General features: G+C 41.8%; 1 protein-coding gene across 1 annotated transcript; it reads left to right on the top strand.

Moving 5' to 3' along the window:
- The first annotated feature begins 418 nt into the window (after positions 1 to 418).
- ccdc18 (coiled-coil domain containing 18) lies at positions 419 to 14,131 on the top strand. Its single transcript, XM_004570562.4, has 25 exons — positions 419 to 877; positions 1,004 to 1,095; positions 1,497 to 1,633; positions 1,852 to 1,958; positions 3,078 to 3,206; positions 3,404 to 3,500; positions 3,597 to 3,718; positions 3,874 to 4,153; positions 4,319 to 4,406; positions 4,864 to 5,081; positions 5,354 to 5,464; positions 5,554 to 5,685; positions 5,841 to 5,975; positions 6,127 to 6,204; positions 6,318 to 6,434; positions 6,529 to 6,696; positions 7,080 to 7,222; positions 7,614 to 7,777; positions 7,886 to 8,099; positions 8,227 to 8,326; positions 8,439 to 8,576; positions 10,588 to 10,716; positions 11,252 to 11,389; positions 12,216 to 12,659; positions 12,754 to 14,131. Exons 3-25 carry the CDS (start codon positions 1,499 to 1,501, stop codon positions 13,504 to 13,506), a joined length of 4,140 nt encoding a protein of 1,379 aa, XP_004570619.2. The 5' UTR covers positions 419 to 877; positions 1,004 to 1,095; positions 1,497 to 1,498; the 3' UTR covers positions 13,507 to 14,131.
- The last annotated feature ends 750 nt before the right edge of the window (positions 14,132 to 14,881 follow it).

Raw genomic sequence — 14,881 nt, 5'->3', positions numbered from 1 at the left:
TTTAAAAAATCTCATTAACATTAAAAATGTATTTTGTAAGAGTAAGCTCGCCAAGAGGACAGCACAAATGGCAACAAATATTACAATGGTTCTGTAAAAATATTTTAAGTGGGGATAAAGGATTGGTTATAATGTAAGTACAATACACAGAATTGTAAAGATACAACTATATTCAACTAATTCTATATATAACCCCTTTGTAAACCCTGTTCACCGAAGTCTATTTACGAACATACGTAAAGATATTACACAGAAAAAATACACAGAAACATTGGAAATCAGTTTTTGGCAGGCAATCACTTTTTGGCACACCACACGCGCCGTTGTTCGCGGCTATCCCTCTTCACCAATCAATTCACAGGCAACTCAGTATTACCCAATAGCAAGGTTGGTTGTTAGTTGTAGGCGGAGACTAGGAATTACAAACTGTTTTGGATACCTTCTCCTTCATTGCAACTGCATAGGGTAACGTGTAAAGATTTGTCACAGTAGAAACGATAAATGCGTATGATATGCTTTTATAGCGTAAGAACAATAAAAAGTAAATTTTTAGTTGAAAAGTTAATGCTGCCTGTGGGTCGTTTGGTGGCTTTTTGCTGTGAAAACAGTGATAAGGTTGAGGAGTTAGCCACCTGTTGATTCATCGAGCAACACTGTTTACATTTAGCGAGCGTAGTTGTTCTGGTGTAGCCTCGGATACTTAAAACATAGCCACATGCTGATGAAGTTAAAGGTCTTCTGGAGCTTTTCAACCGTTCACACAAGCGGTAAATGTTGCTTCAGCGCCGGAAAGCTAAATATGCACCCGGTAATAGTCTGATGTTTGACATCAAAGAGCTAATCGGTTTGAGGGAGCTCAGCCTACACAGAAGCTGAGGTGAGTAATCACAGAGACCCAACCTGTAGCTGGTGTTTTTTGTAACAGAAACCTGCAAATATGTAGTATGATTCTGTTTTCGAGCCGTCCACCCTCTTCTCTTGGTTTCCTCTCGCTGGTCTGCAGTCAGTCAGATGGCCGTGGTGATGAACAGGTTCAGTCCTGGCTGCCTGATGTTATAATATCTTGTGGGACGGCTGAGAGACGGATTTTTGCTGGTAGGTCCCACCTCCTCCAAGTCAAAGGTAAAGGGCAATGGAGTTATTTCTGAGTGAAAGACTAAGAAAAAAAGTGTTTGAATATCATTTACACATTATCTGTCACATCGGACTATGTTACATGCTGTATAAAGGTATGCACGTCCATGAATTCGGTAATTGTTCCCTCAAATGAGAGAAACTATTTTGGTGGGCTAGTTTTGTTTGCATAAAGGGTGACTACCCAGGTGTGGGCTGGTTAGTGGTCTATATTTTCTATACACATAAAACTGAGTAAGTTGTTCAAAAAATGAGCAGATCTAGTGTTACATAGCAGCTCTAGGGTAAAAAAAATAAACGTTTCTCATCCACTCCTGTGTCATGCCTTTGTTTGTCATCATCATTCAACACTTATTCTGTAGAGATGGAGTCCATTTCTGCTTCGAGGAAGAAGGTTGGCTGTGTGCGGCAGGAAAACGCCTGTCTGACTCTGCAGGATGAGCAGCTCATCAGTGACCTGGATGCAATGCAGTATGAAATGGCTACCTCCAAATCTCAGGTATGATATTACACATGTGATTTTTAATTTTATTATTATTTTTAAGTGGAGCTTGTTAAATCTTTAAAGACTGTGGGTTAGTCTGCTGCAGATGAATGCAGTGTTAAATTAGTGTTAGATTTCAGTGTTTTTTTCTTGAAATGTCAAATATGATATGACAAGTCTCCCGTAATAACTAGCAGAAAGTGTACACATGGGTTATCTGTGTTCTTTTGCAGGTCTACCTCAGGGGCCCTAGGGCTGGGGTTCACAACAATGTGGTGGTCATGAGTGAACAGATTCGTCAGCTTGAAGCGGAGCTGGAGGCTCAGGCCAAAGAACTTAAGTATGTCATTGACTGAAATATCCACAAGGTTTTTATTCTTAACAGAACATAAAAAAACATAGCTCAAGCATTTAAAGTGATTTTTATGAAAAATATTAGCTCATTTTGAATTTGATGGCAGCAGCACATCTGAAAAAATTTGGAATGCGTGCAACAAATGGGTGGAGAAGTAAGTGGTACTGAAAAGAAACATCTGGAGGAACAGTTTACAATCAGTTTAGTTGGGAGCAGGTGTGTAACATGATTGGGCATAAAAAGAGAGGCTGAGGTTCACCAGTCTGAAAAAAACAAAACAAAACAAAAACATAATCTACAAATTGTGGAGGAATTTCAGAATAATGTTCCTTAATGTAAAGTTGCGAGACTGCGAATATTTCATCAAATGGACTAACGAAAAGTGGAAAACTGTTTGTGGTCAGGTAAAGCCATCAAAAGGCATCTTTGAATGCCTGGAGGTGGATCAGAGGCTGTGAAATTAACAGCTTGCACATCTGCAAAGGCACCGTCAGTGCTGAAAGGTGTATATACAGGTTGTAGAGCAACATATGCTCCCATCTAGAAGGGAAGGCCTTGCATATTTCAGGAGACATTTGGAGCATCATGAAATGAAAACTATAACAAATTGGAACAGGCAAAGATGGGAACAAACAGGACAACATTCCTCTCCCAAAAGTCCAGCTGGTCTCCTTAGTTTCCAGATGTTTCCAGACTGTTGTTAAAGAAGGGGGTTGCTACACAGTGGTACACATGACCATGTCCCAAGTTTTTATTTAGACATACTGCTGCCATCAAATTCAAAATGAGTTAATATTTTTCTCAAATATGTAGATTTTCTCAGTTTAAAGATTTAATTTGTTTTTTATTGTTAATAAAATAGAATATGGGTTTATAAGTATGCAAATCATTGCATTCTGTTTCTATTTACTTTTGAGTAAGTCAAGCTGGAACCTTTCAGTTTCTTTAAAAAGGTCCCCAAAAGATCAAGTTCACTCTGGGTGGAAATGTGGCTCTTTATTCGAGCTTTTCAAGATGTACTTATTACGTTTGCCTTTTGTTTCTTGAAACTGTGCCTTTAATTTTGGCATTAATAGCATAACCTGTATTGTCTGTGTTTCCCAGGGCAGCAGAGCTGAGGGCAGAGTGTTGTCAGGAAGCTGCAGCTCACAGCGACATTGTGGTAGCGACTCTTACTGAAGAGCTGAGCACACTCAGGGAGGAGCTGGAAAAGAAGACGGCGTTAGGAAAACGGTGGGCTTATATCCAGGCTCAGCTCTGCTCATGATTTCAATCAGTACAGTTTAAAATATGAGTGAAAATAAAAGAAAACAATCTGGTACAGTGTGTTTTGTCTGTATGACTGTCTGTATTGGGCATCACATTTTCTTATGTTTAGTTGAATTATTTACTGTATTTTACTAACGCATGTGCAACACCATGGCTTGCAGGGCAGAGCAACAGAGGAATCAAGCACTTGAAAATGCAGAGAAGCTCAAAGAAGCCTTCAAAGATTATAAGGCTACAATTTCCATTAAGCTTAAAAGGGTGTGTTTATTGAAATATTGATTGATTTAAACTAAAAAACACAGTTTTACTTGCATGTTAACATCAGAAATATATGTTTTGGTTTGTGGTTTTCAGGTGATGGAGAGTGAAAACAAACTAAAAGGAAGTCTCATAGAGTGTGACCGAGAGAAAGAGGAGCTGGAGATGAAGTGCACTGAGCTGGAGAGACAGAAGGCAGAACACAGACAGACAATTAGGTACTTTTAATTTAACTGCATCGTTATGTAGTTCTTTGATTGCTCGCAGGATTTCTAATAATCATAAAAGGGATGATTTTGTCTTTTATAAGGAAATTTCTGTGTGCTTGCATAGCATGTTTAATCTGCATAGTTTCTCCTCGTCTATCTCGCAGTCAGCTGACGGAGGAGGTGAAACAGTTTAAGGCTGCGGCCGCTCGCCTCCAAGCCCAAATTGAAGAGGCTGGACATAAAGCTTCGCACCTGGAGCGGCAGCTTATGGAGCGAGGTGCAGAGTGCAGGGATGTGGCCTCTTTGCGGAGGGAACTGGAAGACCTGCGGGCTGTGACCCACAGCCAGGAGCAGAAGGTCGCCCAGAGCCAGAAAGAGGCTCAGCTGAGCCAGACAGAGCTGGCCGGCTTGGAGGCCATACTGTCCCTGCTGCATCTGCGGGAGGTGGGGAGACGTCTGTGTGTCGTTTGTGTTCTTACCCAGTTTTTGAATCAAGGTTGTGCTACGTGATTATTTTATTTGCTTCCTCAAAACAAGCCGCCCTTTATGGCTGATCGTGCAAAGCAAAGACATGGTTACTGTTGTCACACTTTTTTTTTCTTCTTAAAGGGTACTTTGGGTCAAATCTGTGCCAGTCCTTGCATGTTGCCCCCAGTGGACTATACGGGAGCTGCACACCTGATGAAGCTAAAGCCAGGTAGGCTCAATCAGATTAATCAGTTCATACTTGCAACATACTCTTCATCTTCTTTTTTTCAAACTGAAAGGGAAATTATTTGTTGATTACTAACAGTTTATTTCTTTGCACTTTGTGTATGTAGTTTAAAATGCAAGAGTTTAAAACCAGCCTCTGAAATTATTTAATCTAAAAAATAAAAAGAGTAAAGCTTGTGGGTGTAGTGAAGGAGGACATGCAGAGAGGAGAGGATGCTAGGGTTTAGGATGAGATGGAGCCAGTTCACTGTGGTGAACCCTTAAAGGGAGTGACTAAAAACAAAGTATAATGAATAAATTATGAACTAGTTAATGATTTGATGTTTTAAAAGGAATGTAAAGTTAAAAATAAATTCCAATATCTATCCATAAAAATGCCTAAAAAAAAACAGAAAAAAGAAAAATGCATCAACTGCAGTCCTCTCTGTTAATCCCGGCAGGTGAGGGCTACCAGCAGCTCACGCGAGTGCTGCAGTCAAAGGAAGCTGAGCGGCTGAAACAGAGCAACCTGATCGAGCGGCTTCAGGATCGTCTGAGCAGGGCCCAGGAGGAAATCTCCTCCCTGCAGAGCTCCATGGCCCAGAGAGCCTCCCACTACCAGAGCCTCCACACAGAGCTGCTGGACAAACTCAAACAAGCCACAGACACAGAGAAAGAGGTAACACACTTTTTCTTATGTTTCCACACACACCAGTGCTAACAGCAGTGTAGCACATACAGTATTATTTCTACTTACAGATTTTTTTTATTGGAACAACTCAAGCCAAATGTACCAAAGGGTACAGTATAGTATTTTATAGTATAGTATTTTAGGTAATAAATCACTAGATTGTAAAGTGTACAGCGAGTTTTATAGCTCAGTAAGCTTTTGTTCCAAGTTTCAAAAGTCATGACTGTTACTTACAGATTAACTGTCTCTGTTGAACTCAGTTAAAGAAGAAGAAGGCACGAGTTGCCGCACTGGAAAAGCAGTTACAGGAGAAGACTTCAGCCTACAGTCTGGCTGCACTGAAAAACACTGAGCTGGAGACTCAATTACAGGTACGCGGTTATGATTCAAATGTAGTTTTTCTACTTTTAGAAAGTCAACGGCAAATCACACTTTGGTTCTTTTTTCATTTTGATTAAAGGAGAAGACCAGCAGCGTCCAGCATTACCAGTCACTGCTGACCAAAAAGCAACGAGAGTATCAGCAGTCTCTGGAAAAGTGGCAGCAGTCTCATTCTCACCAATTCACAGAGCAGCAACAAAGAATACAAATGGTGATCTACAGCTTTGTCTTTTACCTCTGTATTATGAATTTAATCATACTGCGTAATATTAAATGTGCTGCAACCAAAGGGTAAAGAAGAGGAAAGATGGAGATAATCTGCACTGTAATATTCCTTGTAGTAAGATTATTTTCTGTCTCCTGCAGCTGCAGTTGTCTCTGGAAGAGGTTCAGCCTCGGGTGGCAGAGATGGAGCAGGAGTTGAGTTCCCTCCAGAGGGAGCGAGACGAGGCTCAGAGAACAGCTCTGTTGCTGCAGAACTCTCTAGATCAGCTCACACAGGTCAGAACACTTGTAGCATAAGACCACAAATGCATCCTCTGTTTCAGAAGAAGACATGTAGACGGTAGAAGTCGGAGAACCATTTAATAGACATGCATCACAGTACATATGCTGTTTATGAATGAAAAACCTGAAATTATATTGTTTTCAGGAGAAGCAGGTGGAAGTCAGACAGAACGAGGAGTTTCTCCAGAGTTTCAAAGAGCAGGCAGCTCGCTCTGCAGCCAAGGTGTGTACAAATAACACTGCTAACAGATTTGGTTTACTGGACATGAACTTCTAGAACAAGCCAGGAATCAAACCACATCAACAACTGCAGTTACCAATTTGTTTCTACACCAGGTGTGTGAGCTGCAGTCGTCTCTGTCAGCATGCAGAAAAGAGATGAACTCATACCTGCAGCAGATAGAAGAGATGAAGAAGAACTACGAGACCGAGCTGGAGAGGAACAAGGAGAAGGTACAGTGTTGGTAACAATGCAGGAAAACTCATGCAAATTCATCCAAAACCCACTTCTGAGGCACATGTTCTCCACTCCTTCCCTACTTTTTAGGTGTCCTCTCTGCAGGAGAAGCTTCACAGCACCACTCTGGTTTGTCAGCGCTCCAGTGAGGAGAACCTGCAGCTGCAGCTTTCTCTCCAGCAGCAGCAGACCATGCTCACAGAGAGCAGCGCTCGAGTTTCTGAGCTGGAAGAGAGCCAAAGCCAGCTGCACAGGCAGGTGAGCTAAGACGGAGCAAAAACCTTCTCACTTAGAAGGTAAACTTGGGGAAAAATGCATTTTGCATACATGTTTTATTGTAATTTATGCTTTGTATTTATAAGTGGTACGTTTAGAGTTGTTGTCATATTTTTAGTTGAATGTATGGAAAATGCTAAAGATTACACAGCTTCAGAACACAGAATAGTGACTGTACCCGAATATTCAGACCTTTTCTTAGACACGTTTCATCGATAACTTTTATTTTTAAGTATCTTTTCTGATGCGTCTCCTGATTTATACGGCTTGTAAAACTGTAACAGTTTGCTGTTTATTTTTATTCATAGGGAATAACAATAATTCAAATCAAAGTGTATGTTGTTGTTGGTACTCTCTGCCTGCAGGTGTCGGGTCTGGAGCAGCAGCTGGAACGAGCCCGAGTGTCTCTGCAGGAAGAATTAAGCAAGAGACAGGAAGATAATCAGGTGAAGGAGAAGAAGCTGCGGGAGATAAACCAGCAGAATGAACGGCTCTCAGAGTCTGTGAGGTGAGCACAGCTAAAATAAGAGAAACTATAGCTCTAGTTTTAGTTATAAGAACCATGTTTGCTTTTTAAAATGCAAAGCTTGGTATTATGGGCGTAACAGTCATTCGCTTTTGTAGCTGTTTAATGCAGTTTGTATGGAGGTTTGTTAAAGTTTCATTACAGTTCTCACTTTAAAAGGAGCAAGAAAATAAAAGCACTTTAAGAGTTTGAATCGAAAGAAATATTTGCTGAGCCAGTTTAGTTTCTAAAAATTCTGGAGGGTCTCCTACTCCCAAGACATGGACATCTTTCCAGCTGTGCTGAATTAAATCTTATAAAACTGCAAGTGTGCCTAATTTCTTGCAAGATAATGGTTTGGTTTTTTTTATTTGTGGGTTTTTTTTGTCTGCAGACATCTCACATTAGAGGTGAAAAAGTGCAGGGAGGAGCTAGTGTCCAAGGAGTCAGAGCTGGAGTGTCTGAGGAAGGATGTCGGTGTTAAGACTTCTCAGATCAGCTGTATGGAGGAGAGCCTGCAGCACATAAAGAGCCAACTCATCAGCAAGAATGACATTGGTAAGATGTGTTTGTTTTTCTCCATAGGTTTTGTGGAATTCTTTTATCTTGTTTAAATACTAGGAGCATTAACACAAACACAACTTAACAAACCTCTCACCCTCCTAGTTATGGATCTGGAGAAGGTGCTTAATCGTAGTGAGGCAGATCAGCGCAGCTGTTCTCAGAAAGTCGAAATCTTAGAGGGGCAGCTGCAGATGGTGCAGAACGAGTTGGCTGACACTCTGAAGCAACTACAGGAACTCAAGGATGTTTTACAGAAAACCCAAAAGGTTTCAGATGAGCGGCAAGCCTCGGTGGAAAAACTGACTGTCCAGCTGAGGTGAGAGCATGGCGTCATGTGCTCAGATGAGATCTGTTTTGTGTATTTATCCAGAGAAAATAATTTGCTGTTTAACATTTAATAATGTCTTTTTATGCTGTAAGTATTTGTGTGTATGACTTTACAGGGAGACCCAAAGGGAGCTGGAGGAGAGAACTCACGAGGTTTTAGACATGGACAACGCCCTGAGGGAAAGACAGGGGGAGCTCCAACAGAGAGCAAAGCTGGTACATCCCAGACGCACACAAGCATAGCTGATGTACAGTTCATTTAATCCGTACCATAGTTTGCTGCCATGACTCATCATTTTCCTCTTTCTCGACATCCTGTTGTGTTCAGCTTGGCCAACTGGACGTGGCCATCAAAGAGCACAAGCAGGAGCTGGAGAGGAAGGTGGAGTCTCTGCAGCAGAGCCTGGAAGCCAGAGAGAGAGAGCTGAGGGACGCACAGAGGGAGCTCACTGACAGAAACATGAAGGTCAGAGCTCAGAGCAAGTGTGTCACTGGGTTTGCCTTGAGGGATATTTTTCAGTTGGACCGGCATTAGAAGAATGGGAAAATAGAATGAATGAACTGACAATGTTTTGTGTGCTTCTTCTCACTAAGAAAACAAAAAACAGAACGATGTTTACGTCCCTTTTTGCATCTTTCAGTCTTTTTGTGCTGCATATTTCATCAACTTGTTTGCAGCTAGATTAAACTGTAGGATATTTGGATATGGAGCAGCTTTAATATGAGATGTTAATCAAACACAGTCAGTTCCACGAATGTTTGCGTACCTTATGTTTGCATTTATCTTGTGTTGTTACTTCATAAATCTAATTTCCATGCTGTAGTCTGGGTAAACAGAAGCAGCTGCTCTGAAGAGATGTACAGATCTAGTTTAGAGTCAGTTATAGAGTTAGAAAATGAACTCATGATTGGTATGATTTAGATAACACACTGTGCTGATGTACAGTTTACATACACTAGTCATGGTAATTTGGGGATTTTAATGATTTTCTTGAACTGCTCTGGTTCCAGGATGGAGTGATCATACAACATACATCTTTAATGACTTCAAAGAACAAAATCGGGTGCACAGGTTTCAGTTTATTTTTCATTTTCTCTAATCCACACAAGGTCAAAAGTATACACACAGGCTCAAATAAATACATAGACTCACTAAAACATTTAATAAGTGGTTCCTGTCTTTGAACTTAACAAAGGCTTACCTTCTCATTAGTGATCATGATTGACCTCTGCTAGTTTCTCTTGTCCAGCATAAAATGGATTTGTGTGACAGGACTCATTGGATTGTAAATCAGAGAAGATCTAAGAAGGAGTATTGTAGATTTGCACAAGTTAAGAAGGTCTACACAACTGCTAATTCAGTTCAAACAATTGGAGGTAAATATAAGTTATTCAAACTTGTCAAGGTCTGGAAGAAGACCGAAACCATCACTCTCAGATGAGAGGAATTTGGTTTGGATGTTCAGGAACAACCCAGGAACCACCAAGGCTGATGCCTACTATGAACTGGAAACTGCTGGAACTTCAGGATAACACCTTCAAGCCCGACTGAAATTTGCAGCTGCCCACATAGACGAGTCAAATACCTTCTAGTCAGAAGAAACAGAGATTGAGACCACAATGATAAGAAGTATGTTTGGAGGAGTAAACTTGGAGCTAAGAACACTGTACCATCTCTCAAGCATGGTGGTGGTAGTATCATGCTGTGGAGCTGTTTTCCACCTGTGGTACTGGTTCATTGCTCAAAGTGAATGAAATAATGAAGAAGGAGGACTACCTCTAAGTTCTTCAACTTAACCTCAAATCAGCAGCTAGACAGATGAAACTTGGACAAAACAGGATGTCTCAACAGGACAATTACACCAAACTGAGATCAAAACTGGTTTTGAAATGGATAAAGTGGGCTAGCATTAAGCTTGCCTTCCCCATCCCCCAAACTAAAACCTGTTAGAAAAAGTTGTGGACAATATTTAAAGGCTGGATCAGTGCCAAGAAACCAACCTCAATTTCAATGAACTCTACCAATTTTGCCCAAAAGCGTTGTTAAATATTCACCCAGTATTATGCCAGAAGCTTGCTGGTTACTGCCAAGAGTGTCTGGTCAAAGTGCAACATGGGGGCATTTAACCAAATAATAATGGGGATGAAAGTATATATTTGAGTCTGTATTTATACTTTTGACCTAATTTGGATCAAAGAAAATCCACATAAAATTCAAACTTGTGTGCTCACTTTTTATTTTTAAAGTTATTAAAGAATGTCTGCTGTACAGCTGTTAAGCAATGTGGTTGAAAAATTTGGGTGCACTTAAGTTTTGTGCTGGTGCGCCTAAGAAAAAAAGGCGCACCAGTGCAACCGTGGCAAAAAGTTAGTCCAGAGCCCTGTACAGTCATTCGACATTCATGCCAATGATGAGTGCATGTAAACTTTTGACCACAACTTTGTCTTTTTGCATATGTGTGTGTTTGTGTTGTCAGGAGTCTCAGGAGCTGTTTGCATGTCAGCAGAAACTTCAGAAAGTTCTCAAAGAGCTTGAAGAAACTCAGGGTCACTGTGAGGGTCTGAGCAGAGAGCTGGATGCCTCCAAGCTGCAGACCAAAGAGACGGTATCGTCAAAACACTGTTTGTTTCTTGATCATATTAGATCCATTAGCTTTGCCTGCATGTCCCTGTGTAAGGTAATAGTTGGTGGGGGTGTTCAAACTGTCACTTAGTGAGACCTGAGAGCAGCTCGCTGGTCTGCCACTGAGCAATCTTGATGCTCATGCTCAGTGTGTTCACTGCTATCAGCAGGAAGCATCAGTGACATTCATTAAGTAATTAATGACATTACAGGATTTCTCCTGGTGCAGAATCGGCCTTTAGGGAATGAAGCATGATTGGTTTGGATTAAACAACAGGGGTCTTAAGGCCTCCTGCCTTAACTTCTGTTAAAATCAATATACCATACTTAACAGAGGTCTACTTGTTTTCCTCTTCTTTCTTGCTATTTATAAAGTATGCTGGAGTTCATGAGTGACTGAATTAAAGGCCACTGATTTTCCTTTGGTGGCAGAACAAATTATATCTATGCAGGAAAAACCCTCTTCTTCATGTTGTACATCGGTTTCTATCATTAATTTGGCTGTGGTGTGTGTGCAGGAGGCCCAGCTGTGTGCCGTAGAGGAGGAGCTGACTCTGAAGGAGGCGCGCTGGCTGCAGTCGGAGGCCAGGCTTCAGGGCATGGTCACCGGCTTAGAGCAGGAGCTGGAGCTGGAGAGGGAGCAGCATAGCAAAGAGGTACTGTTGTCTCAAGACTGGTGACAGACTGCTCTGTTAACAGTAAACTAACTGTAGACTGTTCTAATGGGAAACCTCAACGTTGTGTGCCGTGTAGAGTTTGCCTTAGATCTGCTGATTTTAATTTAACTCAGGGTCCACAACACTTGATGGTGCACCTGATGTGTTTGCACCAAAGATAAAAAAAACTAATAACTTAAATAATAAATCTTGAATTCCATGAAATGTACTTAATTTAATTTATGTGACACAAAGCCCAATCTATTATTTTGGCCTCTAAAATAATCTGTGTGACATTTGGATTTTATCTACCTCTTCAGTTTTCCAGAGAGTTGAGAAGTAAATTTCAGACACTTATTGTGGATTTATCCTAATAGAGCCCAAACTTCTTGGTCAGCACTATTTCTGTCAGCTTCCTGTCCGTGAGTCAGTATGTGTTTAAGCCTTTGTGGTTTTTCATGTTCTGTAGTCCTAAATATTGTTCCTGTTTCAGTCTGATTTGTTTTCCTCTTTTTTATTTATATTTGACTTTTACACATCAGTGACGCCATATGATTTCCTTATTTTATAGTATCTTTTCTCATGTTACTTCATCTCTGTTACGCATAGCTGAGAACATGTTGGTTTTGCTTCTTTGTCTTTTTGCAACGTTTAGTGTGAGTTTATTAGAACACATCAAAACCACATCATGAAGCAGTCAAACAATAATGCTCATATTTATATTTCATATATCAGGTTCCATTTAACTAATTTATTTTAAACTTTCTGTCATTGGGGGGAAAAAAGCAGCACTTTTCTCACGCGTCTGTTTTCACTCTGTTCCCAGCTGGAGTCTCTTCAGGAGACTCGAGGCCAGCTCCTCAAAGTCTCGGAGCAGATCTCCTCCACAATGCGCTCCTCTCAGGAACAGCTCACTGTTAAACTTCAGCAGAGCCAGACCCAGCTCGAAGAAGTCAGCGTCCGCTTTGATCAGACCAAAGCCCAGCTGGACCAAACTAAGACGGAGCTTGAGCACGCCTGGAAGCGAGCTACTCACCTCCAATCACAGTTAGACCAGAGCCAGACACAGCACCTTCAGAGCCAGACTCAGCTGGAACAGAGCAGGACTCTTTACGAGCAAACTAGAGCCCAGAACAGTCGTCTGCAGGCACAGCTGGAGCATCTCACTGCTGTGCTAAATCAAACCCGAGTCGAGGCTGCCCAGCTCCAGAGTCAGCTCCATGCCTCCGAGAAGTCCGTGGAGACCTCCAGTGATTCCCTCCTCATCAAGGTAGAGCTTTCTTTAGTCAGCATAATGAAAGTTGCATGTTGTAAGTTCTTTATGATAGTTTGTTTTTTAAGCTAATGTTCCCCTGTTCTGGCAGGAGTCTGAGGTGGCTCGTCTCCAGGCCAGGATCTCCAGTTTGGGACGAGCTGCAGACCGACAACATCTGTACAATCACAGCACCTCTCTTTCTTCTCTGCACAAAGTCACAGACTCTCCCCAGCTCTGCCTCTCTGCTCCTTCCCCTGCATCCTCCCCCAAAAAGCTTCAGACGACTATCAGCTCTCCTCCTCATGCCCATTCCACACACCTAAGCTCCCCAACACATGCGCAGATGTGTTTATCACCCTCTGCTCGCTCAAACCTTAAACCCACCTCGGCTCTTCATCTCTCGGAGAGCCGACAAACGTGTGACTGGCTGCAGAGCAGCAGTATTGACTCCTCCTTGGACCTCCCTGAGAGCGTAAAAGCCACACTGAGAGAGGCTTTGAGTAAGCAACCATGGGAGTCTTTGTCACACTCAATTTCCTCTTTACCAGACACAGTGGACCACAGCTGGCAGGGCCTCAGTGCCTCAGATGCCACAGTAATCTCTGATAACTCCTTCAACCCGCTTACTTACATGGTGGACAGAGAAAGTGACAGAAATCCAGACGTGGAAGGCATCGTGATGGAGAGGGATGAAGGCAAGCTGCTCAGTGATTCGAGGAGGGAGTCTGTGAGCACTCTGGTGGGTCAGGAGGAACAGGCTGATATGAGTTCACTGACAGGCATGCTGAAGTTTGTCAATCAGACACTGGCCATGCAGGAAGATCCTTCTTTATGGAGATCCATAAATCTACCACATACATGACACCGCCTCAGGTTAAAACACTCATTTAACGGTGAGTTAGTTGGTCATTTACACTCACCAACATGCACAGTTCCTGCAAAATTTCACTTCTTTTTTTGCATCATTTGCTCTGTTCTGCTCGATGGGTTCGAGGGGTGGTGCGGGCAGCAAAAACAAACGGCCTCCCAGCTGTCGTCACATTTAAATTTAAATGTCACTGAGTCCTGATTGGTTCACATCACACTTTTTACCAAGCGACCAAAGACCACTGAAAAGCCGTGATGAAATGAAACCTGTGTCCCTGAATTATCTGCTCTGTTACAGGAAATTAAATTTTATTCAGGACAACATCACTATTACTAACAGGTCATCAAAGGTCATGAAACATAGACACTGAAGGAGGCTTTATAGAGAGAAGGTGCTAATGATGGATGTTAATTTTTGTTTTTAGAGGGACGTCAGAGAGGAGGAGAGTCGTTTTGCATTTCTGTTGTTTAAATAGGTTTCTGCATTCATCAACATTATTATTAAGATGACCACTACTATAGCAGACTGTGATGTTTTATTCCAAATTGTAGCATTCTTGTTTCATGTACTTTTTTATTATAACCAATATTTATGTGTTCTTAAATAAGCTAATTTAATTAAAGAGTTTTATATAAAACACTTTGTGATTCTCAGTTATTCTTCTGAGAGCTGGTTTTGTTTGCTTATTCCCATGTAGTTGGTGACTGTGGGGTCATGTTACCAGAGCAACTGCTTGTTTTGTGTCCAGAAGAGAACAATTTCTGGCTCAGACTGATTTGAGCGGGGGTGGGGCTCAAGCTGGTTAAACTGCCTTTTGCACTTCTGTGGTTACGTAACACAAACTGGAGCAACGATCAGCCTTCATTGAGTTTTGGGATCAGCTTTTACCAATTTACAATCAAAATCGCTGAATTCAGGTATATAAAATTCAGCCCCCATGCATGCTGACTCCTACAAACATTTGTGGGACACTCTCAGGAGCTCAGTTAATTACAGCGTGGTACCATGATAGGATGCCACCTGTGCAACAAGTGCAGTCATGAAATTTCCCCATACTAGATATTCCACAGTCAGCTGTTAATGATATTATAACAAAGTGAAAGTCACTGGGAATGACAGCTACCCAGCCTCAAATTGGTAGTCCAAGTGAAATCACAGAACAGGGCCAGCACAGAGGTCACCATCTTTCACTAATTAATCGCTACAGACCTCGAAAGCACAAGAACAGAGTGTCGTGAGCTTCGTGGAATGAGTTTCGATGGTCGAGAAGCTTCATCTACGCCTTACATCGCCGAGCACAATGCAAAGTGTTGCAGAGGTGTAAAGCACGCTGTCACTGGACTCCAGAGCAGTGGAGACGTGCTCTGTG

The sequence above is a fragment of the Maylandia zebra genome, linkage group LG18 (genome assembly GCF_041146795.1).
Source record: "Maylandia zebra isolate NMK-2024a linkage group LG18, Mzebra_GT3a, whole genome shotgun sequence".
In the NCBI taxonomy this organism is placed as follows: domain Eukaryota; kingdom Metazoa; phylum Chordata; class Actinopteri; order Cichliformes; family Cichlidae; genus Maylandia; species Maylandia zebra.
Note: the sequence above shows the minus strand (reverse complement) of the source record. Positions and strands in the feature narration are given on the sequence as shown.

Bases quoted from the DNA above. Each gene is read 5' to 3' on its own strand.
- ccdc18 (XM_004570562.4), top strand. From the start codon at position 1,499: ATGGAGTCCATTTCTGCTTCGAGGAAGAAGGTTGGCTGTGTGCGGCAG. The intron at 5,686-5,840 runs GTGATCTACAGC...TGTCTCCTGCAG, and splicing joins AGCAACAAAGAATACAAATG to CTGCAGTTGTCTCTGGAAGA. The intron at 6,205-6,317 runs GTGTGTACAAAT...TTTCTACACCAG, and splicing joins CAGCTCGCTCTGCAGCCAAG to GTGTGTGAGCTGCAGTCGTC.